Source organism: Harpia harpyja, chromosome W, assembly GCF_026419915.1.
Source record: "Harpia harpyja isolate bHarHar1 chromosome W, bHarHar1 primary haplotype, whole genome shotgun sequence".
Classification (NCBI taxonomy): Eukaryota; Metazoa; Chordata; class Aves; order Accipitriformes; family Accipitridae; genus Harpia; species Harpia harpyja.
Window position 1 is genome coordinate 888,727 of NC_068968.1, and position 26,475 is coordinate 915,201.

Below are 26,475 nucleotides of genomic sequence, written 5' to 3' on the forward strand. Positions count from 1 at the left end.
AGGAGGCCAGTAGCACAGCATCACACATGGCAAAGCTTACCTTATGATTTCAGCATACTCCTTGTCTTTCCCTTTACTGTCCCTCCATTTCCTGAACATGACTGACGCATCCACATTGGCAGGAGAGAATGTGTTGGGCTCATTAAGCAAAGAAATTACACTCAGTAAGATAGTCCTGAAAAAGGTAACCACAACAGCAGAATCAGAGTTAACACATACATAGATTCTGGATGCCGACAACTTCATTAGGTGATGCATCAGAAACTTGTTTAAAGTCAAAACTTAGTTAAGGATAATTAAGGATAGCTAAGGATAATAGTTGAAGTGAGAACAGATATTTATGAACTTCAGACCCTGACCATCAGCATAGGGAAGATGACACAATACAAACCTCAAAGACCTAATCTGACGACAGACTATCACATCTGTGCACACGCTTGTGATGGGGCAGCAGGCAAAGCTTGCATTAGACCAGAATTCAGCTTGTCCACACCACTCATGGATGGTGCAGGGTTGGAAAGCTGCTTGGTGAGCCTGTTCCTCGTGACATTTGGCCTCCCAGCAGAAAGCCAGGCTCTTTGCCTACCCCATGTAGGGAAGGCCACTACCACCCAAGGCCATCAGATAAGGCTGCACTGCCTTCCCTGCCCCACTGGGTGTTAAGAGGTTGGAGCTGTGACCAGGTTTCTCCTCAGCCCATGCACCACTAAGGCTGCTGTAGCAGCACTCAAGCACAGCAAGAAAACAGTGCAGATGTTTTTCAATACCCAGGCAAGCTGCCAAGGGCCCAGCAGGATTCAGCTGCTAGTACTCAGCAAAGCCAGCATGAGCCAGTCACATACATAACCCCCAGCAGACAGACAGCCTTCCTGGATTTCTATAGCAGCAGCACAGAGCTGCTAGCTGCCCTGCTCTGCTGGCATTTACCAGGGGCAAACACCACCTCCCTCACCCAGTCCCTTCTCCTGCATTTCCTACAACCCTTTGCACTTCAGAGATTCAGCCCTTCGCTGCTCTACACACTGCCACAACCAGCACAAAACTCAACAGCAAGTCCCATCAGGCAGTTCTACGCACCCAGCCACCTGGCTGTAGCTACCACTGCAATAGCTTCATGTGTCTGAGATGGTCCTGCTGGCAACAGCTTTCGATTTAAATGGAAGGGAAGAACAAGAGACTTGTCTTGAAATACAGCAGTACATAGCAACTGCTTTGCAGAACTTGATTAAAGGAGACTACAGCCCCAGCTGTACTTGCATTGATTTAGGGGCATGTTCAGAGCAACACATGCTGAGCACATCTACCAGATCATATATCTGGGATACAATTCCAGGAAATGCTTGGTCATTTGGATGCAGAGTTTCTTGAAAGGTTTTGAAACGAAATGCTTCTGTCTGGCCAGACTGTTCAGCACAGCTATCAGGAGAGTCATGTACAATTTACTTTCCAAGTTTTATAATTCAGTAGGAAAAAGAACAGCAGCTCTGGAAAAAACTGTCTGTCAGACTGGAATGATGGGCAGAAGAGAGACCGTCTTCTACTTCATCTCAAGAATTCATTTAAAAGCCTTTGATTCTCAGCAAACATGCTGTAAAGCCAGCATGTCAGCTCCAGCATCATTGCAGCAGCTTTACTGTAGAGCAAGCAAAGTCTAGGGAAGGCTGAAGACAGGAATTCATGTCTGGATTTAGCATCTGCTCTACTACACTTCCATCAACAAAGTAAGGAGAAGCCAGTTTCCACTGTGGTGCCCCCAGACTCCAAAGTCAGTGCAAAGCTACTTAAATACACCAAGGCAACTGTCTATTAGAGGTGAGGCTCTCTGCACTCTTCATTCCCAACCAGCACATTAGATCAGCTCCATCCCTGCTGATACCTTAAGAGCTGGACAGTCTCCTCCAACTCAAACCCTGCTGCTGTGGGTAAGCAAGGTGAACAAGGTACAGTAACAGGACAGGACCAAAACCACAAAAAAGTTCAACCACGTGACTGAAAACATCCTCAGCATCAAATACGAACTGCACTGGACTGGATACAGACTGACCCTCTGCAATATTGTCATGGATCTGCTTCTCCCTCAGGCAAGGTTGTTCTATCATGTTGTTTCATGCAAGTTGTTTGCATGAAGAGTGGGGATTTCAAGCCTACCTTCTGATTTCTTACATCCCTCCCACCCCATTCTGTGGAACAGTGTGCTCACCAGCTGCCATGCCACTTTGTTTTAAGTGTTTACAGTGCTGTTGTCTTAAAAGTCCCTCTAACATCCCTTTATCAGCAGAGATAAGCCAGTAGAGGCTCAAAGAATCAGACCTGTTAAGTGCTTTTTTCTCTCCATGTATCAACAGAAGGCTCAGACATGGATTAATTTAATCTGAACGAAAACAAACATTACGTATAGTAGCTGGTGCTCCCAACCAGCACATCCTGTTATATACCTTGTTGAAAAGGATTTTTTTTTTTTTGTTCCAGCTACTATCTACACTGTAGCTTCTCAGAGCCACCTTTAGAGGTACTCATAGATTTGTCTTAGCACATTTTTACTCTCCAGTATAAAGAGGTTTTGGCTTAGGCTGTACTGACAGTAATGTTAGATCTTGACAGTTTCTGCAACCAGCTCAATGCACTAAAGCAGCCAAAAAAGCCAACAATAAAAATGGGCATCAACTATATTCACAGTTCTGGCCTGAACACCTCAAAGGACAGAGTGAGGCTGGGGAAATATGGAGAAGAACAACTAAAATGATCAAAGAAAGAGCCTCAACCCCTAAGCCCTGCCACCACTTCCTCAGCTTTATGGGAGACGAGAAAAGCAGCAGTATTCTCTGCCACACAGATCACAGCTGCATTCCTTCACATCTTGCTGGATGTTTGCCATATTTACTCATGCCTGCCTCATCTAGCTCTGACTGATAGGGAAAGTCCATACTGATTGTTTAAAAAAATTAATGAGCAGGCTTGACACCATTAGAGGTGTCCCGGTTTCAGCTGGGATAGAGTTAACTGTCTTCCTAGTAGCTGGTACAGTGCTATGTTTTTGAGTTAGGTATGAGAAGAATGTTGATAACACTGATGTTTTCAGTTGTTGCTCAGTAGTGTTTAGACTAAAGTCAAGGATTTTTCAGCTTCTCATGCCCAGCCAGCGAGAAAGCTGGAGGGGCACAAGAAGTTGGCACAGGACACAGCCAGGGCACCTGACCCAAACTGGCCAACAGGGTATTCCATACCATGTGACGTCACGTCCAGTATATAAACTGGGGGGAGTGGGGGTGGGGGGATCACCACTCGGGGACTAACTGGGCATCGGTTGGCAGGTGGTGAGCAATTGCATTGTGCATCACTTGCATATTCCAATCCTTTTATTATTACTGTTGTCATTTTATTAGTGTTATCATTATCATTACTAGTTTCTTCTTTTCTGTTCTATTAAACCGTTCTTATCTCAACCCATGAGTTTTACTACTTTTTTCCCCAATTCTCTCCCCCATCCTACTGGGTGGGGGGAGAATTGAGTGAGCGGCTGCGTGGTGCTCAGTTGCTGGCTGGGGTTAAATCCATGACAGTCCATTTTGGCGCCCAACGTGGGGCTCGAAGGGTTGAGATAACAACAAACCTGACCAGAGCTTGTTAAAACAAATTTGTTACAAGCATTCATTATATTGGTCTAAGAGTCGCTGGTCACTATGTTGATTTATGAGCTCTTAGAGTTGTGGCACTCGTTTTTAGAGTTCTGTTATGTATCACCTTGCTTGCTGTATATAGTCCTTGTGCTGCTGCTTATCATCCGTGGGAGGTGGATTAAGGTTTTTGCTTTGATGTACTGTGTAATACTGGCTTATGGTATGATAAAGTTATCAGTTGTGGGACTAATCCGGTGTTTGCACTCAGCGTTGTCATCACCTCTATACTTTGGGAGCCTTCTGTGGGAAACTATTAATAATTACACCATTTACCTTTCCTCCTCGGAGAGCCAATCTATGGGCGAGACATCTTTCTTCCCCTTTCCCTTCTCCTCCAGTCTAGTTACAATGGCGTTTGAGAATTTTAAAAAATTTGAATACTCTTGGGATGTTGAAACCAGCATGGTCCTACTGCTAGGAACTAGCATGTTCCTGAATGTGGTTCAGGTCTTGCTTAGGGTTAAACAACTATTTAAGAAGATCACCCAGAGATCTGCCCTGAGGCTGGATAATTATGAGTGGCAGGGTGTGTGGGGGAGTATGGGCAAGTACCTAGAACAGCAGGCACCTCCAGTGTTTTGGAAATTCACCCCTGAACAAGTGCAGAATCTGGAAGAACTAGTAAAATATTTGGAAAAGGTATGCTGTCACCCTTGCAACTCCAGAGAGATACAAATCACTGCAACGTGCTGGGGCCTGGCCCATGCCTATCGAGCCCTCTTCAACACTACTCAGTACCCTCAAGGGGAAGAGAAGGTCTCTGGATCTAACAACAAAACAACAGGCACTGTGGCTACCCAAACCCCGGCGACAGGCACTGCAGACCCTCCAACCCCGGCAACAAGAACTGCAGCTACCCAAACTCCAGCAACGGACACTGCAGCCCCTCCAGCCCCAGGGACAGGCACTGCAGCTACTCAAACCTCAGCAAGCGGTACTACAACTGAACCACCGGACCAACCTGCACCAGTATCAGTTGCCCGCACACACGAGAAGATATATACAAAAAAATCAGTTCGCTTAGCAAAGGATGAAGATGAGCCAGGGTCATCATGGGAACAGGAGGAAGAGGCAGACCAGAGGTAATCATCCGATCCCTATCCTTGAGCGAGCTGTGGGATATGCGAAAAGATGTCCAGCAACTCAAAGAGGATATGTCCTACTCCCCACCTGTAAGGACCAATGTCTCAGCTATTAGGAGTGAGCGCTCCTCTGCCCAAGAGACAGAATACAGAAGGTACACACCACAAGGTGCCCTGTGGTTTTACCTATGTGATCATGGAGACAACATGAGGAAATGGGATGGAAAAAACTACCTCGGTCCTAAATGCACGGGTACGTGAGTTGTGAGGAAAAGCCACCACAAAAGGGGATTCTACCAGGAAAAATGCCGCTCCAGTTTCCAAACAGAGTAGAAGGGCTGATCTTACTTCTCATCCTCTTGAAGGGACTTCTGAGCCAATTTTACAAGAAGTGGGTAATGGATATACTGACCAGAATTAGAGGGGCCCTGCCTCCAGCCAGGTGGAGGAAAGGGATAACCTAGTCTATTGGACTGTGTGGATTCGATGGCCTGGCACATTAGACCCACAGGAGTATAAGGATCTAGCAGACACCAGTGCACAGTGTACTCTAATGCCATCAAGTTATAAAGGGGCAGAACCCATCTGTATTTCTGGTGTGACAGGGGCATCCCAAGAGTTAACTCTATTGGAGGCTGAAATAAGCCTAACTAGGAATGAAGGGCAGAAACACCCCATTGTGACTGGTTCAGAGGCTCTGTGCATCCTTAGCATAGACTATCTCAGGAGAGGGTATTTTAAGGACCCAAAGGGGTATCGGTGGGCTTTTGGTATAGCTGCCTTGGAGACAGAGGGCATTGAACAGCTGTCTACCCTGCCTGGACTCTCCCAAGACCCTTGAATTGTGGGGTTGCTGGAGGTTGAAGAACAACAGGTGCCAATTGCTACCACAACGGTGCACCGGCAGCAATATCGCACCAACCGACACTCTCTGATTCCCATCCACAAGTTGATTCACCAACTGGAGAGCCAAGGAGTGATCAGCAAGACTCGCTCACCCTTTAATAGTCCCATATGGCCAGTGCGAAAGTCTAATGGGGAGTGGAGGCTAACAGTTGACTATCGTGGCCTGAAAAAAGTTACGCCACCGCTGAGCACTGCCGTTCCAGATATGCTAGAACTTCAATACGAACTAGGGTCAAAGGCAGCCAAGCGGTATGCTACAATTGACATTGCTAATACATTTTTCTCAATCCCTCTGGCAGCAGAGTGTTGTCCACAATTTGCCTTTATTTGGAGAGGTGTCCAGTACACCTGGAATCGATTGCCCCAGGGGTGGAAACACAGCCCCACCATTTGCCATGGACTGATCCAGGCTGCACTGGAAAAAGGTGAAGCTCCAGAACACCTGCAATACATTGATGACATCATCGTATGGGGCAACATGGCAGAAGTAGTCTTTGAGAAAGGGAAGAAAATAATCCAAATCCCTCTGAAAGCTTGTTTTGCCATAAAAGAAAGGAAGGTCAAGGGACCTGCATGGGAGATCCAGTTTTTAGGAATAAAATGGCAAGATGGACGTCATCAGATCCCAATGGATGTGATCAACAAAATAGCAGCTATGTCTCCACCAACTAATAAAAAGGAAACACAGGCTTTCTTAGGTGTTGTGGGTTTTTGGAGAATGCATATTCCAAATTACAGTCTGATTGTAAGCCCTCTCTATCAACTGACCCGGAAGAAGAATGATTTTAAATGGGGGCCTGAGCAACGACAAGCCTTTGAACAAATTAAACGGGAGATTGTTCATGCAGTAGCCCTTGGACCAGTCCGGGCAGGACAAGATGTTAAAAATGTGCTCTATGCTGCAGCCAGAGAGAATGGCCCTACCTGGAGCCTCTGGCAGAAAGCACCTGGGGAGATCCGAGGCCGACCCCTGGGGTTTTGGAGTCGGGGACACAGACGATCCGAGGCTCGCTATACTCCAACTGAAAAAGAGATATTGGCAGCATATGAAGGAGTTTGAGCTGCCTCAGAAGTGGTTGGTACTGAAACACAGCTCCTCTTAGCACCCCGACTGCCAGTGCTGGGCTGGATGTTCAAAGGGAAGGTCTCCTCTACACATCAGGCAACTGATGCCATGTGGAGTAAGTGGGTCACACTGATCACACAACAGGTTCACATAGGAATCCCTAGTCCCCCAGGAATTGTGGAAGTGATCATGGACTGGCCAGAAGGCAAAGATTTTGGAATGTCACCAGAGGAGGAGGTGACACATGCTGAAGAAGCCCCACTGTATAATAAACTGCCAGAAAATGAGAGGCAATATGCCCTGTTCACTGACGGATCCTGTGACAGTGTGGGAAAGCATCGGAGGTGGAAGGCTGCTGTATGGAGTCCTATAAGACAAGTCACAGAAACTGCTGAGGGAGAAGGTGAATCAAGTCAGTTTGCAGAGGTGAAAGCCATCCAGCTAGCGTTAGACATTGCTGAAAGAGAGAAGTGGCCAGTGCTCTATCTGTATACTGACTCATGGATGGTGGCAAATGCCCTATGGGGGTGGTTACAGCAATGGAAGCAGAGCAACTGGCAGCACAGAAGTACACCCATTTGGGCTGTCGTGCCATGGCAAGATATTGCATCCTGGCTAGAGAATCTGGTTGTAAAAGTACGTCACGTAGATGCTCACGTAACCAAGAGTCAGGCCACTGAAGAACATCAAAACAACCAGTAGGCAGATCAGGTCGCCAAGACTGAAGCGTCTCAGGTGGATCTGGACTGGCAACATAAGGGTGAGATATTTAGAATCATAGAATCATTTAGGTTGGAAAAGACCTTCAAGATCATCGAGTCCAACCATCAACCATGCCCCCTAAACCACATCCTGAAGTGCCTTGTCTACACGCTCTTTGAATACCTCCAGGGATGGTGACTCAACCACTTCCCTGGGCAGCCCATTCCAATGTTTGACAACCCTCTCAGTAAAAAAATTTTTCCTAACATCTAACCTAAATCTCCCTTGCCTCAACTTGAGTCCATTTCCTCTCATCCTATCTCCAGCCACCTGACAGAAGAGACCAACACCCACCTCACTACAACCCCCCTTCAGGTAGTTGTAGAGAGTGAGAAGGTCTCCCCTCAGCCTCCTCTTTTCTAGACTAAACAGCCCCAGCTCCCTCAGCCGCTCCTCATAAGACTTGTGCTCCAGGCCCCTCACCAACTTGGTTGCCCTTCTCTGGACGCACTCCAGCACCTCAATGTCTTTCCTGTAGTGAGGAGCCCAAAACTGAACACAGGACTCGAGGTGCGGCCTCACCAGTGCCGAGTACAGGGGAACAATCACCTCCCTGCTCCTGCTGGCCACACTATTTCTGATACAAGCCAGGATGCCATTGGCCTTCTTGGCCACCTGGGCACACTGTTGGCTCATATTCAGCCAGCTGTCAACCAGCACCCCCAGGTCTTTCTCTGCTGGGCAGCTTTCCAGCCACTCTTCCCCAAGTCTGTAGCGCTGCATGGGGTTGCTGTGACCAAAGTGCAGGACCTGGCACTTGGCCTTGTTGAACTTCATACGATTGGCCTCAGCCCATCGATCCAGCCTGTCCAGATCTCTCTGTAGAGCCTTCCTACCCTCAAGCAGATCGACCCTGCCTCCCAACTTGGTGTCGTCTGCAAACTTGCTGAGGGTGCACTCAATCCCCTCATCCAAATCATTGATAAAGATATTAAACAGAACAGGGCCCAACACCGAGCCCTGGGGAACACCACTTGTGACCGGCCGCCAACTGGATTTAATCCCATTCACCACTACCCTCTGGGCTCGTCCATCCAGCCAGTTTTTCACCCAGTGAATAGTGCACTTATCCAGGCCACGAGACGCCAGCTTCTCAAGGAGTATGCCATGAGAGACAGTGTCAAAGGCCTTGCTGAAGTCAAGGAAGATAACATCCACAGCCTTTCCCTCATCCACTAGGCAGGTCACCTGGTCATAGAAGGAGATCAGGTTGGTCAAGCAGCACCTGCCTTTCGTAAACCCATGCTGACTGGGCCTGATCCCCTGCTTGTCCTGGACTTGCCATGTGAGTGATCTCAAGACAAACCGTTCCATAATCGTCCCCGGTACCGAGGTCAGGCTGACAGGCCTGTAGTTCCCTGGATCCTCCCTCCGACCCTTCTTGTAAATGGGAGTCACATTGGCAAGCCTCCAGTCCTCTGGGACCTGCCCTGTTGACCAGGAACGCTGATAAATGGAGAGTGGCTTGGCAATGACCTCCACCAGATCCCTCAGTACTCTTGGATGGATCCCATCTGGTCCCATAGATTTGCGAGTGTCCAGATGGCGTAGTAGGTCACTATTTCCTCCTGGATTAAGGGGGGTATGTTCTGCTCTTCATCCTCACCTTCCAGCTCAGGGGGTGGAGTACCCTGAGGATAACTGGTCTCCCTATTAAAGACTGAGGCAAAGAAGGCATTAAGTACCTCAGCCTTTTCCTCATCTCTGGTGGCAACGTTCCCTTCTGTATCCATTAAAGGACAGATATTCTCCTTGGGATTCTTTTTACTGTTAACATATTTGTAAAAATATTTTTTGTTGTCCCTTACGATAGTGGCCAGATTGAGTTCTAGCTGAGCTTTTGCCTTTCTAATTTTCTCTCTGTATGATCTAACAAGATCCCTGTACTCCTCCCAAGTTGCCTGCCCTTTCTTCCAGAGATGATAAACTCCTTTTTTTCTTGACTCCTAGCAAAAGCTCCCTGTTCAGCCAGGCCGGTCGTTTTCCTCAGCAGTTCGACTTGTGGCACATGGGAATAGCCTGGTCCTGAGCCATTAAGATTTCCTTCTTAAAGAATGTCCATCCCTCCTGGACCCCTTTGCCCTTCAGGACTGTCTCCCAAGGGACTCCCTCAACCAGTGCCTTGAAGAGGCCAAAGTTAGCCCTCCGGAAGTCCATAGTGGTGGTTTTGCTGACCACCTTCCTTGCCTCACCAAGAATTGAGAACTCTATCATTTCATGGTTGCTAAGCCCAAGACAGCCTCCGACCATCACACCTCCCACCAGTCCTTCCCTGTTCGTAAACAACAGATCTAGCAAGGCTCCTCCCCTGGTTGGCTCACCTACCAGCTGTGTCAGGAAGTTATCTTCCACACACTCCAGGAACCTCCTAGATTGTTTACTCTCTGCTGTGTTGTATTTCCAGCAGATGTCTGGAAAGTTAAAGTCCCCCACAAGGACAAGGGCACACGATTCTGAGACTACTGCCAGCTGCTTGTAGAACAATTCATCTGTCTCTTCAACCTGGTTGGGTGGTCTATAACAGACTCCCAGCACAATATCCGTCTTATTGGCTTTCCCTCTCATCCTCACCCATAAGCACTCCACCTTGTCATCAGAATCGTGGAGCTCTGCACAGTCAAAACACTCCCTAACATAGAGAGCCACCCCACCACCTCTTCTACCTTGCCTATCCCTTCTGAAGAGCTTGTAGCCATCCATTGCAGCACTCCAGTCATGGGAGTCGTCCCACCATGTTTCTGTGATGGCGACTAAGTCATATCTATCCTGCTGCACGATGGCTTCCAGCTCCTCCTGTTTATTGCCCATGCTGTGTGCATTGGCATAGATGCATTTGAGCTGGGCTATCGAATCCACCCCAACATTGGCATGCTGCCCCCAGGCTCATCTCTGGTGCACCTAGTTTTATCCGTTACCCCTTCGAACCTAGTTTAAAGCCCTCTCTCTGAGCCCTGCCATCTCATGAGCGAGGATTCTTTTACCCCTTTGAGATAGCTGGAAACCATCTGTCGCTAGCAAGCCCGGTGCCGTGTAAACCTCCCCATGATCAAAAAACCCAAAATTCCACCTATGGCACCAGCCTCTGAGCCACGTATTAAAACCAGGTGTGTTGTCCTGTTCCTTTCAGTGTATTTCCCTGCCACTGAAGGGATTGAGGAAAACACTACCTGTGCTCCTGATCCTTCCACTAATCGCCCCAATGCCCTGAAGTCCTTTTTGATTGCCTTTGGATTTCTCCCTGCAATCTCATCACTGCCAACCTGCACAACTAATAGCGCGTAATAGTCAGAGGTCCAAAACAGACCAGGGAGTTCCCTGGTAATGTCTTTTACCCAGGCCCCAGGGAGGCAGCAGACTTCCCTGTGGGATGGGTCAGGTCTGCATATTGGGCTCTCTGTCCCCCTCAAAAGGGAGTCACCTACGACGATTACCCTCTTTTTTCTTTTTTCAGAGGATGTGAGAATGCGTGGGGCTGCCCGACTGGGCCTAGGCACCTCCCTAGATAGGACTTCATCTACACCCTGATCTTCACTGGCCTAGTCCTCAAGTTCCAGAGCCCCATACCCATTGTGAAGGGGTAATTGGGAAGGTGAGAGAGACTGGGAGCAGATTCGCCTGCCTCCCCGAGCAGGGACCTGTATCCATTCCCCTCCATCTCTTAGGTCCCCTCCTGCCTGGTGGCAGGAAGGCAGGGGAACCTCCGCTTCTTGCAGAGCCTCCATCTGCTGCCTCTGCCTCAGGGATGGTAGGGTGTGGGCCCACCAATCTATCTCCCTCTCTCTCTCACACTCCCTGATACTCCTCAACCTTTCCACTTCCTCCTTCAGCTCTACCACCAGGCTGAGCACATCATTCACCTGGTCACACCTCACACAAGAGGTGTCCCCGCTGACCTCCATCATTTCTGACAGACTCAGGCACTCCCTGCAGCCAGAGACCTGGACAGCTGCATGTTTGCTTGGGACCTCTGTCTGCATTACCACATTTTTCCTAACAATGGCTTTCCCCCGAGTGGCAACCATACCTGGGTCTCCCTCTGGGCTGACACCCACCACTTGAGTAGCCTTCTCGAGCTTGGAAGAGGAAGACGGGGGGCTGCGCCCTACCTGCACTCCCTGCCTGAGCGAACTAGCCGCACAAACTACCGCACCACACCCTGTTCGTTGCTCTCCCAGTCGCTGGCGCTCCTCAGGGCCGTTCAAATCTCCCGCGGTTGCCCCGGCAACGCCCATGCCGCGTCAGCCTCTCTCGCGAGAGCCGCCGGCTCTAGTCGGGTCCCTCCGCTCTTCCCCGGCGCTCCTGGGCCTCGGGAACCTCCCGGTCCGCCTCAATCTAGCGATTAGCCGCCGACTGGGAGGAGTACAGGGATCTTGTTAGATCATACAGAGAGAAAATTAGAAAGGCAAAAGCTCAGCTAGAACTCAATCTGGCCACTATCGTAAGGGACAACAAAAAATATTTTTACAAATATGTTAACAGTAAAAAGAATCCCAAGGAGAATATCTGTCCTTTAATGGATACAGAAGGGAACGTTGCCACCAGAGATGAGGAAAAGGCTGAGGTACTTAATGCCTTCTTTGCCTCAGTCTTTAATAGGGAGACCAGTTATCCTCAGGGTACTCCACCCCCTGAGCTGGAAGGTGAGGATGAAGAGCAGAACATACCCCCCTTAATCCAGGAGGAAATAGTGACCTACTACGCCATCTGGACACTCACAAATCTATGGGACCAGATGGGATCCATCCAAGAGTACTGAGGGATCTGGTGGAGGTCATTGCCAAGCCACTCTCCATTTATCAGCGTTCCTGGTCAACAGGGCAGGTCCCAGAGGACTGGAGGCTTGCCAATGTGACTCCCATTTACAAGAAGGGTCGGAGGGAGGATCCAGGGAACTACAGGCCTGTCAGCCTGACCTCGGTACCGGGGACGATTATGGAACGGTTTGTCTTGAGATCACTCACATGGCAAGTCCAGGACAAGCAGGGGATCAGGCCCAGTCAGCATGGGTTTACGAAAGGCAGGTGCTGCTTGACCAACCTGATCTCCTTCTATGACCAGGTGACCTGCCTAGTGGATGAGGGAAAGGCTGTGGATGTTATCTTCCTTGACTTCAGCAAGGCCTTTGACACTGTCTCTCATGGCATACTCCTTGAGAAGCTGGCGTCTCGTGGCCTGGATAAGTGCACTATTCACTGGGTGAAAAACTGGCTGGATGGACGAGCCCAGAGGGTAGTGGTGAATGGGGTGAAATCCAGTTGGCGGCCGGTCACAAGTGGTGTTCCCCAGGGCTCGGTGTTGGGCCCTGTTCTGTTTAATATCTTTATCAATGATTTGGATGAGGGGATTGAGTGCACCCTCAGCAAGTTTGCAGATGACACCAAGTTGGGAGGCAGGGTCGATCTGCTTGAGGGTAGGAAGGCTCTACAGAGAGATCTGGACAGGCTGGATCGATGGGCTGAGGCCAATCGTATGAAGTTCAACAAGACCAAGTGCCAGGTCCTGCACTTTGGTCACAGCAACCCCATGCAGCGCTACAGGCTTGGGGAAGAGTGGCTGGAAAGCTGCCCAGCAGAGAAAGACCTGGGGGTGCTGGTTGACAGCTGGCTGAATATGAGCCAACAGTGTGCCCAGGTGGCCAAGAAGGCCAATGGCATCCTGGCTTGTATCAGAAATAGTGTGGCCAGCAGGAGCAGGGAGGTGATTGTTCCCCTGTACTTGGCATTGGTGAGGCTGCACCTCGAGTACTGTGTTCAGTTTTGGGCCCCTCACTACAGGAAAGACATTGAGCTGCTTGAGCGTGTCCAGAGAAGGGCAACCAAGTTGGTGAGGGGCCTGGAGCACAAGTCTTATGAGGAGCGGCTGAGGGATCTGGGGTTGTTCAGTCTAGAAAAGAGGAGGCTGAGGGGAGACCTTATCGCTCTCTACAACTACCTGAAGGGGGCTGTAGTGGGGTGGGTGTTGGTCTCTTCTGTCAGGTGGCTGGAGATAGGACAAGAGGAAATGGCCTCAAGTTGAGGCAAGGGAGATTTAGGTTAGATATTAGGAAAAATTTTTTTACTGAGAGGGTTGTCAAACATTGGAATGGGCTGCCCAGGGAAGTGGTTGAGTCACCATCCCTGGAGGTATTCAAAAATACAGGGTAAGACAGGGTACTCCAGGGCATGGTTTAGGGGGCATGGTTAATGGTTGGACTCAATGATCTTGAAGGTCTTTTCCAACCGAAATGATTCTATGATTCTATGATTCTATGACTTACCGTTGCCTCTGCTGGCCTCGCCGCTGACTGACTGATGCTGACCGTTACGCCGTGTTTATTTATGGCTTGGTGGGCCCATGCCACCTCAGGCCATCAGGGAAGAGATGCAACATATAGATGGGCTCGTGATCGAGGGGTGGACTTGACCATGGACACTATTGCACAGGTTATCCATGAATGTGAAACATGTGCTGCAATTAAGCAAGCCAAGTGGTTAAAGCCCCTGTGGTATGGAGGACGATGGCTGAAATATAAATATGGAGAAGCCTGGCAGATTGACTATATCACACTCCCACAAACTTGCCAAGGCAAGCGCCATGTGCTTACAATGGTGGAAGCAACCACCAGATGGCTGGAAACATATTCTGTACCCCATGCCACCGCCCGGAACACTATCCTGGGCCTTGAAAAGCAGGCCTTGTGGTGACACGGCACCCCAGAACGAATTGAGTCAGACAATGGGACTCGTTTCCAAAACAACCTCATAGACACCTGGGCCAAAGAGCATGGCATTGAGTGGGTGTATCATATCCCCTATCATGCACCAGCCTCTGGGAAAATTGAGCGATACAATGGACTGTTAAAGACTACATTGAGAGCAGTGGGGGGTGGAACCTTCAACCATTGGGATACACATTTAGCAAAAGCCACCTGGTTAGTCAACACCAGAGGATCTGCCAATCGGGGTGGCCCTGCCCAGTCAGAATTTTTACATACTGTAGAAGGGGATAAAGTCCCTGTAGTGCACATAAAAAATATGTTAGGGAAGACAGTCTGGGTTAGTCCTGCCTCAGGCAAAGGTAAACCCATTTGTGGGATTGCTTTTGCTCAAGGGCCTGGGTGCACTTGGTGGGTGATGCGAAAAGATGGGGAAATCCAATGCATGCCTCAAGGGGATTTGATTTTAGGTGAGAATAGCCAATGAATTAAATTATATGATTTTAGTTGCTATGTAACCCTGCTACTGTATGTTATCATTACTGTAATTGTTATATGCTATATCCATAGTACTATAGTAAGAACCACTTAGATCAAGCAAGAATGAACTGTGATAAAACTGAGCGAAGCGCAGTAGTGATGGAACCAGAACTGACTCCAGCATGCAACAATCCAACAGTGCACACCATCCTCCTGCTGCGTCCAATGTCACCTGCTCGTCACACCGCACTGAAGCCCGATCCTGCTCTACCGACTGAGAGGACTTTGCACCATCCCTCCTGCCCAGAAAGACTGGTATGACAGATGGAGCCCAGAGTCAGGAACTAAATGAACTCAATGAACATTTTATAAACACAACTCAAACTAAAGGAATGATCTCTGTGTGTGTGTGTGTGTATATATATATATAATTGTCTATATATCTCAAAAGGACAGAAAAGGTCATGATGATTGACCAGGATGTAACTGAAGGTATGGGAACTGAGCATATGACATCAATGGTATAGAATAAGGGGTGGATACTGTCCTGGTTTCAGCTGGGATAGAGTTAATTGTCTTCCTAGTAGCTGGTACAGTGCTATGTTTTGAGTTAGGTATGAGAAGAATGTTGATAACACTGATGTTTTCAGTTGTTGCTCAGTAGTGTTTAGACTAAAGTCAAGGATTTTTCAGCTTCTCATGCCCAGCCAGCGAGAAAGCTGGAGGGGCACAAGAAGTTGGCACAGGACACAGCCAGGGCACCTGACCCAAACTGGCCAACAGGGTATTCCATACCATGTGATGTCACATCCAGTATATAAACTGGGGGAGTGGGGGTGGGGGGATCATGGCTTGGGGACTAACTGGGCATCTGTCAGCAGGTGGTAAGCAATTGCATTGTGCATCACTTGCATATTCCAATCCTTTTATTATTACTGTTGTCATTTTATTAGTGTTATCATTAATAGAACGGAAAAGAAGAAACTAATAATGATAAACTGTTCTTATCTCAACCCATGAGTTTTACTTTTTTTTTTTCCCCGGATTCTCCCCCCCATCCCACTGGGTGGGGAGGAAGTGAGTGAGCAGCTGCGTGGTGCTTAGTTGTTGGCTGGGGTTAAACCATGACAGAAGCACAGGTGCTCTCAATGTTGAAGAATGACATTTCGCCCTCCAGACACTTCAACCACAGTCATCTATAGTAAACAGTCAATACTCAGCAGGATTTACAACATTCAGCAGCTGAAGAGAAGCCCAAGGTTACACAGGCAGCTCATTACAAGCATGCTCCCCTCCCACACCTTCAGCCCTGCTGCCTCCTGTCTGACACACTGGAGCCTTGCAAAGCCAGATGGGACCCCAGCAGGATGCATTTCTATCAGCACTTAGCCCAATGGGTGACACTGGTAGCAGGCTAACTGTTAAGGACAAGTTTTATTTCCACTTGCTAATACAGCTGAGGAATGTTTTCTCCCCAAATGTCACCCTTAAGCCCAACACATTCCAAGAGAGTAAGCACCAAAAACTGCACTGTGGTAAGGGAGAGCAGAAATCAGAGAACTAGCACCATGAGAAGTTTCATGTCAATCTTCTTTAGGGTTGTATATAATGAAATACTCAAAATATGCACGCAATACAAGTAATTAATGCCCAAAGCTATTTCCTAACTATGAGTTGAGTCTTGTCACCTAGTCCTAACCATATCAGATGTATGAAAAAAGTTTAATAGCCACGTGAGAAGAGGGACAGGTGAACATAACTTAGTAATATATAGCTTAAAATAGTATAAGCTTTTTTTTCCCCTTTTTTTTTTTTTAAAAATCTGAACTAGAACTTTGAGAGGTTGCTTCATACTCACTTGTACTTGGTACAGATGGATTAAATAACATTTACCTCAAGCTCTGAAGGTCAGATTCCCAACCCTTCATGACTTCACGCAGCTAAGACACACCATTTCTCCTGAGCCTTTTTAATCTTGAAATAGCATGCTCCAGGAGGAACATCAGTTGTTATAATTTGCTGACAGCTACAATTCCTAGTCTCCTGCCACATTAGCTCTACTTCAGCACTCTGCAGAGTGTTACAATCATATTCCAAGGATCAAGAATCCAATAAATCCCCCTGGCTAGATCTTTGCTTCGACAAAGGCTCTTTTCAAATGAATTTCATGAAGCCAAGTTAGACGAAAGCTGAGTCAAACTATCAGACAACCCTTTTCAAATAACTGCACTCCCTCAGGTATGCTGAGATCCCTAGCTGGATTTACCAATGTCGTGGTTTCAGCCCAGCCGGTAACAAAGGACCACGCAGCCGCTCGCTCACTCCTCCCGCCCCCCTCCGGTGGGATAGGGAGGAGACGGAGGAGAGAAAAGGAAAAAAAACTGGAACCTCGAGGGTTGAGATAAGGGCAGTTTACTGGGACAACACAAAAGAAAATAAGTTACAACAACAACAACCGTACTAATGAAAGAATATACAAAAAGAGTGATGCACAGTGCAACTGCTCACCACCCGGAACCCGACGCACCGCCACCGAAAGTCGAGAGCCCTCCCCCCGGCCCGCTCCCCATTTATATACTGAGCATGATGTCACATGGTATGGAATAGCTCCTTGGCTAGTTCAGGTCGGCTGCCCCGGCTATGCCCCCCCACCTCCCAGGTTCCTGTAAAAATTAACTCTATCCCAGCTGAACCCAGGACATTATCCACCCCTTATTCTATACCATCTACATCATGCCCAGATCTTACATTTTCCAATCAACCACTACCACTTTCCTTGTCTTATATATATATATGGACACCCCCCCCCCCAAATAGTATTCCCTTAGTCGATGGGCTATCCCTCCAATGTGTCCATCAATTTTATTTAGTCCATGACTTTGGGGCTCCATCTGTTGTAACAGTTCTTCAGGATAAGAGAGATGGTGTAGGGTGTTAGGTTGTTGTATGCTGCCTCTGGAACTTGTGGCTGGTACATTTGGTGCAACCCAGACCCTTGGCCTGCAGGTCGAAGAGGTTGATCTTGAGGAAATTGCTGGGCACCAGTTCAAGTTCTATCACTGTTGTACTTGGCTCAGTTTCAAAGTCCATCCTTCAGTCATTTGGGTAATTCTTACTATAATACCCTTGATATGGCATATACACACTATAGATACAATGACATACATTGGCAGGTTATTTAGCAGTTAAATATCATACAGCCTAATTCACTGGCTATTCTCTCCCAAAACCAAATCTCCCTGAGGTACACATCGAACTTCCCCATCCTTCTGCATCACCCACCAGGTGTACCCAGGTCCTTGAGCAAAAACAACCCCTTGGATGGGTTTGTCTCTGCTTGAGGGGGGACTAACCCAGACTGTCTTTCCTAACATAATCCTCATGCGCACTACAGGGACTTTATCCCCTTCTACAGTATGTGGAAGTCTTGGTTGGGCGGGGCCAGCCCGATTGGCAGATCTTCTAGTATTAACTAAACAGGTGGCTTTTGTTAAATGTGTATCCCAATGGTTGAAAGTTCCACCCCCCATTGCTCTCAATGTAGTTTTCAGCAGTCCATTGTATCGTTCGATTTTTCCGGAGGCTGGTGCGTGATAAGGGATGTGATATACCCACTCAATGCCATGTTCTTTGGCCCAAGTGTCTATGAGGTTGTTTCGGAAGTGAGTCCCGTTGTCCAACTCAATTCTTTCTGGGGTGCCGTGTTGCCATAAAACTTTCTCTTCAAGGCCCAGGATAGTGTTCTGGGCAGTGGCGTGGGACACAGGATATGTTTCCAGCCATCTGGTGGTTGCTTCCACCATTGTAAGCACATGGCACTTGCCTTGGCGGGTTCGTGGGAGTGTGATATAGTCAATCTGCCAGGCCTCCCACTGTTTATATTTCAGCCATCGCCCTCCATGCGACAGGGGTTTTAACCGCTTGGCTTGCTTAATTGCAGCACATGTTTCACATTCATGGATAACCTGTGCGATAGTGTCCATGGTCAAGTCCACCCCTCGATCATGAGCCCATCTATATGTTGCATCTCTTCCCTGATGGCCCGAGGTATCATGGGCCCACTGAGCCATAAATAGCTCACCCCTATGTTGCCAGTCCAGGTCCACCTGAGACACTTCAGTCTTGGCAGCCTGATCTGCCTGCTGGTTATTTTGATGTTCTTCAGTGGCCCGACTCTTGGGTACATGAGCATCTACGTGACGTACTTTTACCACTAGCTTCTCTATCCGAACAGCAATATCTTGCCACAGTGCGGCCGCCCAAATGGGTTTACCTCTGCGCTGCCAGTTGCTCTTCTTCCATTGCTGTAGCCACCCCCATAGGGCATTTGCCACCATCCATGAGTCAGTATACAGATAGAGCACTGGCCACTTCTCTCTTTCAGCAATGTCTAACACTAGCTGGATGGCTTTCACTTCTGCAAACTGACTCGATTCACCTTCTCCCTCAGCAGTTTCTGCGACTAGTCGTGTAGGACTCCATACAGCAGCCTTCCACCTCCGATGTTTTCCCACAATGCAACAGGACCCATCAGTGAACAGGGCATATTGCCTCTCATTTTCTGGCAGTTTATTATACAGTGGGGCCTCTTCAGCATGCATCACCGCCTCCTCTGGTGACATTCCAAAATCTTTGCCTTCTGGCCAGTCCGTGATCACTTCCACAATTCCTGGGCGACTGGGGTTTCCTATGCGAGCTCGTTGTGTGATCAGTGCAATCCACTTACTCCACGTGGCATCAGTTGCCTGATGTGTAGAGGAGACCCTCCCTTTGAACATCCAGCCCAGCACTGGCAGTCGGGGTGCTAAGAGGAGCTGTGTTTCAGTACCAACCACTTCTGAGGCAGCTTGAACTCCTTCATATGCTGCCAATATCTCTTTTTCAGTTGGAGTATAGCGAGCCTCGGATCCTCTGTATCCCCGACTCCAAAACCCCAGGGGTCAGCCTCGGGTCTCCCCAGGTGCTTTCTGCCAGAGGCTCCAAGTAGGGCCATTCTCTCTGGCTGCAGCATAGAGCACATTTTTAACATCTTGTCCTGCCCGGACTGGTCCAAGGGCTACTGCATGAACAATCTCCTGCTTAATTTGTTCAAAGGCTTGTCGTTGCTCAGGGCCCCATTTAAAATCGTTCTTCTTCTGGGTAACTTGGTAGAGAGGGCTTACAATCAGACTGTAATTTGGAATATGCATTCTCCAAAAGCCCACAACACCTAAGAAAGCCTGTGTTTCCTTTTTATTAGTCGGTGGGGACATAGCTGCTATTTTGTTGATCACATCCATTGGGATCTGACGACGCCCGTCTTGCCATTTTACTCCTAAAAACTGGATCTCCTGCGCAGGTCCCTTGACCTTACTTTCTTTTATGGCAAAACCAGCCTTCAAAAGGATTTGGATTATTTTCTTCCCTTTCTCAAAGACGACTTCTGCTGTGTTGCCCCATACAATGATGTCATCAATGTATTGCAGGTGTTCTGGAGCTTCACCTTTTTCCAGTGCAGCCTGGATCAGTCCATGGCAAATAGTGGGACTGTGTTTCCACCCCTGGGGCAGTTGATTCCAGGTGTACTGGACGCCCCTCCAAGTGAAAGCAAACTGTGGCCTGCACTCCGCTGCCAAAGGAATGGTGTGGGCACATATTTAGCTAACGGTCACGAGAGCATTCCAGATGCCTTTAGAAGGCCTTGAACAGAATAAACAAGAAGACAGAAAAAGAAAGATACCAATTAGAAGAACAGAGGCGCACATTCCACGATAAAGGGAACTTGGCACAAAGAACCTCAATTCGGCAGTTTACCTTGACCAATTAGACTGAGACAAGTTTTGCATGTTTTAGTTAATATAACCAATTACGTCTTATGTTTATGCGCGTGTACAGTGTTGATATAACCAATCATTAGGTGTAACTAGGCGCGTGGACAACACATGCTAACCAATCAGCTTATGCGTGAACAGGAACCAGAATGAGTATATAAACCGAGCTATTTGGGCAATAAAGTGGCATCTGCTTGATCATATTGATTGTGTGCAGTGTCCAGGACTTCCGCGTCAACAGAATGGAGAAAAATGCATTAGCAATGTCAATTGTGGCATACCACTTGGCTGCCTTTGATTCCAGTTCATATTGAAGCTCTAACATATCTGGCATGGCAGTGCTCAGCAGTGGCGTGACTTCATTCAGCCCACGATAATCTACTGTTAGTCTCCATTCCCCATTAGATTTCCGCACGGGCCATATGGGACTATTAAAAGGTGAGTGAGTCTTGCTGATCACTCCTTGGCTCTCCAGTTGGCGAATCAACTTGTGGATGGGAATCAGGGAGTCTCGGTTGGTGCGATATTGCCGCCGGTGCACCGTCATGGTAGCAATTGGCACCTGTTGTTCTTCAACCTTCAGCAACCCCACAACTGAAGGGTCTTGAGAGAGACCAGGCAGGGTAGACAGCTGTTCAATCTCCTCCGTCTCCAATGCAGCTATACCAAAGGCCCAACGGTACCCTTTTGGGTCCTTGAAATACCCCCTCCTGAGATAATCTATACCAAGGATGCACGGGGCCTCTGGGCCAGTTGCAATGGGGTGTTTATGCCACTCATTCCCAGTTAGACTCATTTCAGCTTCCAATACGGTTAGCTCTTGGGATGCCCCTGTCACACCAGAGATACAGATGGGTTCTGCCCCTTTATAACTTGATGGCATTAGGGTGCATTGTGCACCAGTGTCCACTAGAGCCTTATATTCCTGTGGGTCTGATGTGCCAGGCCATCAAATCCACACTGTCCAGTAGACCCAGTTGTCCCTCTCCTCCACCTGGCTGGAGGCAGGGCCCCTTTAATCCTGGTTAGAATATCCGTTACTCACTTTTCGCACACGTGAATCAGAATTCCCTTCAAGAGGATCAGAAATGGGATCAGCCCATTTACTGCGTCTGGGGGAGTAATCACGGGAAACTGGAGCAGCAGCTTTCCAAGAAGAATCCTCTTTTCTGATTTTTTTTTCTTGCAACTCCTGTACCCATGCATCCAGGACTGAGGTAGGTTTTCCATCCCACTTCCTCATGTCCTCTCCATGGTTGTAGGGAAATTCCGTGCGGGGACGGACGACAGCACACCAATATGATGATCAAAGTCGCCAGTTTATTGAGCATAGCAGAACATTCTTATACAATTATCTAAGTTCCTTAAAAGCTCTGATTGGTTGCCGCATGCAAGCATACAGTGTCCACGCGCATAAACATAAGGCATAATTGGTTATACTAACTCTGTACACGCGCATAAACATAAGACATAATTGGTTATATTAACTAAAACATGCGAAACTTGTCTCAGTCTAATTGGTCAAGATAAACTGCCGAATTGAGGTTCTTTGTGCCAAGTTCCCTTTATCGTGGAATGCGCACCTGTGTTCTTCTAATTGGTATCTTTCTTTTTCTGTCTTCTTGTTTATTCTGTTCAAGGCCTTCTAAAGGCATCTGGAACGCTTTTGCGACCGTTAGCTAAATATGTGTCCGCAACATTTCCCCCCTTTTTTGTTTTTCGTCAATTAACACAGCCTTACTTGATCTATCAATTAATTTTTAAACACATTGCAACATACAAGGCACACAAATTAAAATACAAAAAAACCCCACTACGAGATAAATCAAAACTATCTTAACTAATGATTTAAGAGCAGCTCTATTTTGTAAGGTTGTGTGTCTAATACTATCTACATCTAACAGTAAATCAGATAATACTACACCAATCTGTATTCAGGGACCCCAGAATTTGTGATTCCTGGGGTGGCAATGAGGGTGAATGCCCGATCCGTGGAAACCAGGCATTCCCATCCATTGAGTCCATGACCTGCTGCACAGGGGTCTCCATCAATAAGTTCTTAAACTTCGTTGATGCCAGTGGAACCCCCTATTAAACCTGTGTAAAAGGGATTGCTTGGTGTTGCTGTACAGAGGCATAAGCAATCTTGTCCAGTCACGTTAGTCAGGGTTATCCAGATGTTTTATTTCGCTTGTGGTGGTATCCATGACTACATCCATCCGAGGACTGTGAGGAAGATGGACCATCCGTACATTCTTGTGCCGTCTTGCGCCGCAAACTCAGCCCAGCAATCGGTAGCTGCCAGCTTTACGTGGGCGTCCCCACGGAGGCAATGATGGCCTTGCCATACACCAGCCCGATGCTCTTCGGAAAATCCCGGTATTTATACATTTGCAGAGGAACGGATTTCAGCACACGTGGCCAGCGGGTGCCAAAATCCGCCTCGGTTGCAATATGGGGAGCCTATGACGCATGCGCTCGCTGGCCAGGCATGCTGCACGAGTCATAGCCATCCTGTCTACTGGTTCATGGGGTTTGTGATGCGGTTGCAATGCACAAAGAATCTTGACCTGTCATGTTGATCAAGGTGACCTACAAGATCTATGAACGCAATTAATTAAACACAGTAAAAGCAACATTATACCTAATAAAATACACAAGAATAAAAGAAACCCCGATTTTTAACAAAGATACAAACCAACTCCTAAGTCCCCATCCCGCAGTTAAATGCTCTAAGCCAAAATGACAGCTTTCTTAATTGCATTAAAGCTCTTGCAGCCCCTTCTTGCCCCTGTAGTTCTGTTATCTTGTTTATTAATTGCTCCACTGTCCAAGTTCCTCATGTCCGTTGTTTTTCTGGTGGTTCAAAGTCCGTTCATGCTGCAGCTGTCATGTACTCTGGCCCACTCATGCTAACTGTGGCCTACTTATGCTAACTCTAAATAATCAGGCTCAAAGAAATGTCCCCCATTTTCCATGAAATCTCCCACAATTTCCCCTTTTTGTTTTTGTGCAAGCCAAGTTACATGAAATGCTTTTGTAATCATATGTTCAACTATTTTTATGATATATGGTACAATCATTACAACTGCTAATATTACAATTAAAATAACTAAGCCATGCATAAGCAAATCTTTCAACCATCCCGTAATTCCCAAACTTGCTAGCCATCCACTTAACCCTGTGTCAGTTATCGTGAGCCTTTTTACTATGAATCATATTGATATCGGGTGTTAGTAATGTAAGTTGTCCGAGGCTACATGGCCTCCCGTTAAGTTTCAATGGAATTCACCCTCACGCTCTATCCCCACAAATTAAAAACATCCCTGCAGGTAAAGTAGCTGGAATAGAAAAAAGAGCGTGATATTCTGGAATAGATATAGTTACACCAAGTTGTAGCATTTCTATATACAGGCAAAATAGCATTTACATTCTGACCCTTTCGAGTGGTGTTATAGGTGTAATTAAACATCACACAGGCATTCATGATGACTGATCCTAACAACTCTAACTCTTGAGGTTCTTGCATTACTTGAGGCAGGTGTGCATACACACCGTCCCAATTATCGACACAGGATTGTGGGTTAGTACAAAGGGAAAATTCAGGCATTGGATCTGGACAGGTGTCTAGAGGTAACCCCACCAAAGAGGTAGAAAAAGGGTTTTCAGGGGTAGTGACAGAAAGATATATAGCTTCTTGATGCGTTATGTTCGCCAAAGTTACCCATACATTCTGTTTTGGTTGTTGGATCATCCATTCTTCACTTATGTGTGTCACCCATAACAGGCCAAATGCAGCAAGGAGGAGGAAAGCGAGGGGGGAGTGGAAAAGGGGTGCATCAAAGGATACGGTTGGCAGTTTTTCTTGCTTCACAGCAGCCTCCAGCTGTGCCAGCTTTTCTATTACTGACTGCAACTGCTGCGAAGTAGGCTCCGGCCCCTCTTCATGCTCTTGAGACGATCCAGGCGTAGACGGAGGTAACGGAGGGTATATGCTAGGTATAATTTGTTCATGTTGAGCGGCGATCTCTGGGGGCTGTTTTCTCGTAGGCAGATTTTTACTCGCTTCCTGATTCTGTAGGGTTTCCTTTAAGCGTACGGTTAGGGAGGCTTAGGAACTGTCAGATGGCTGATTAATATCGGCAGTCCCAGGGAGTGGAGTAGAATTCAAGGGCACAGGAGCAGGCGGACAAGCTCCAAAAGTCTCTCTCGCTGCATTATGTTTTTCTCCCCACGTTTCTCCTTCGCTTGCAGTGGGAGAGAGAGCAGCAAAAGCAGACGCAGCCGCTTTATGATCTGCTTTCATTTCTTCCAGAGTTGTCTTAATTACTTTCCATAAAGTTGCAAGACCTTTAACTTCTTTAGACCTATCGCTAATTTCATCCCATAGGGAGGTTCCGATAGCTTCCCAGGTACTAAGCTCAAAAGCTGTATCCACACTAATTAAAAGGTTTCTGTCCTTGCTCCATTGTAAAAGCCGCTTTAAACAAGCTTCATCATATTTTATGCCTCTCTGAGAGAGTATATGTTGGAGGAGCTTAACTACCGCTGCTTCTTCTTTGGAAAGCGTAGACCCCATCTCCTCCCCCGACCGCTCACCTCCTTTACGGGCGAGTCCTCACCTCAACGGGCGAAAAAACGACAGCGCTATCTTATCTGCCTCTATGGGCACACCAGCCGGGGAAGCCGGTCTTTCCGTCAGGATCCTCCCGTCTCTGTTTTTTCAACCAGCCTCATAAATGTCTTTATGGCTGCCTTTTCCTTCACAGATGCTGCGATACCCATTCCGCCTTTTATCACGTAAGCTTACGATTCCTGCCTCTCTTGAGCAGCCTGGCGCTTTCTCATAAGCCCACTGGCATCCGCGGCAATCTCCCCCGCCTTTTCAGTCGTTAGTGTTCCCCTCTTGTTCCTTACCAGATCACATCGGGGTCGCCAGATGTAGGGAAATTCCGTGCGGGGACGGACGACAGCACACCAATATGATGATCAAAGTCACCAGTTTATTGAGCATAGCAGATCATTCTTATACAATTCTCTAAGTTCCTTAAAAGCTCTGATTGGTTGCCGCATGCAAGCATACAGTGTACACGCGCATAAACATAAGACATAATTGGTTATACTAACTAAAACATGCGAAACTTGTCTCAATCTAATTGGTCAAGATAAACTGCCGAATTGAGATTCTTTGTGCCAAGTTCCCTTTATCGTGGAATGCGCACCTGTGTTCTTCTAATTGGTATCTTTCTTTTTCTGTCTTCTTGTTTATTCTGTTCAAGGCCTTCTAAAGGCGTCTGGAACGCTCTTGCGACTGTTAGCTAAATATGTGTCCGCAACACATGGTCACGCAGGTAAAACCACAGGTTAGCCCATCGTGTGTACTTTCTCTCTCCTCTCTCTTGGGCAGAGGAACGCTTACTCCTAATAGCTGCGATGCGGGCCTATACAGGTGGGGAGGAGGACATATCCACTTTGAATTGCTGGAACTCCCGGGACAATTCCTCTACAGCCGAAACACAGGCCCGTAGGGAGGAAGAGAGACTTCCTTCGTATTGCCGGAGTTGGATAGCCAGTTCGTCCGCCGTTTGTCCATACCCTTCTTTCCAGGACATTACTGCCAGTGAGTTGGCATAAGTTGGTAGTGCACTTCATAGAAACTTCCGCCACATGGGTTGTGTGCATTGGACTTCATCTAGATCTGTGGGTGACTGCCCATTTTCTGGATCGTTATAAATAACCTCCAGCACAGCTAATTCCCTCAGGTACTGGATACCTCTCTCCATGGTGGTCCACTTGCCTTGGTGACATGTAACTTCATCCTTGAAGGGGTATCTTTCCTTCACACCTGACAGAAGTCGCCTCCAGAGGCTGAGGACTTGTGTCTTTCTCCCAATCGCCTTGTCAATGCCCCCTTCCCTAGACAGAGATCCCAACTGCTTGGCTTCCCTACCCTCTAATTCCACACTACTAGCCCCATTATCCCAGCATCGGAGCAGCC

At 47.7% G+C, this 26,475-nt stretch overlaps 1 protein-coding gene across 1 annotated transcript in view; it reads right to left on the bottom strand.

Moving 5' to 3' along the window:
- UBE2R2 (ubiquitin conjugating enzyme E2 R2) overlaps positions 1 to 26,475 on the bottom strand; it is a 102,512-nt gene that overhangs the window by 4,732 nt on the left and 71,305 nt on the right. Inside the window, exon 4 of the mRNA XM_052775320.1 lies at positions 41 to 175. Coding sequence (XP_052631280.1) covers positions 41 to 175 — 135 coding nt within the window. The remainder of the gene's footprint in view (positions 1 to 40; positions 176 to 26,475) is intronic.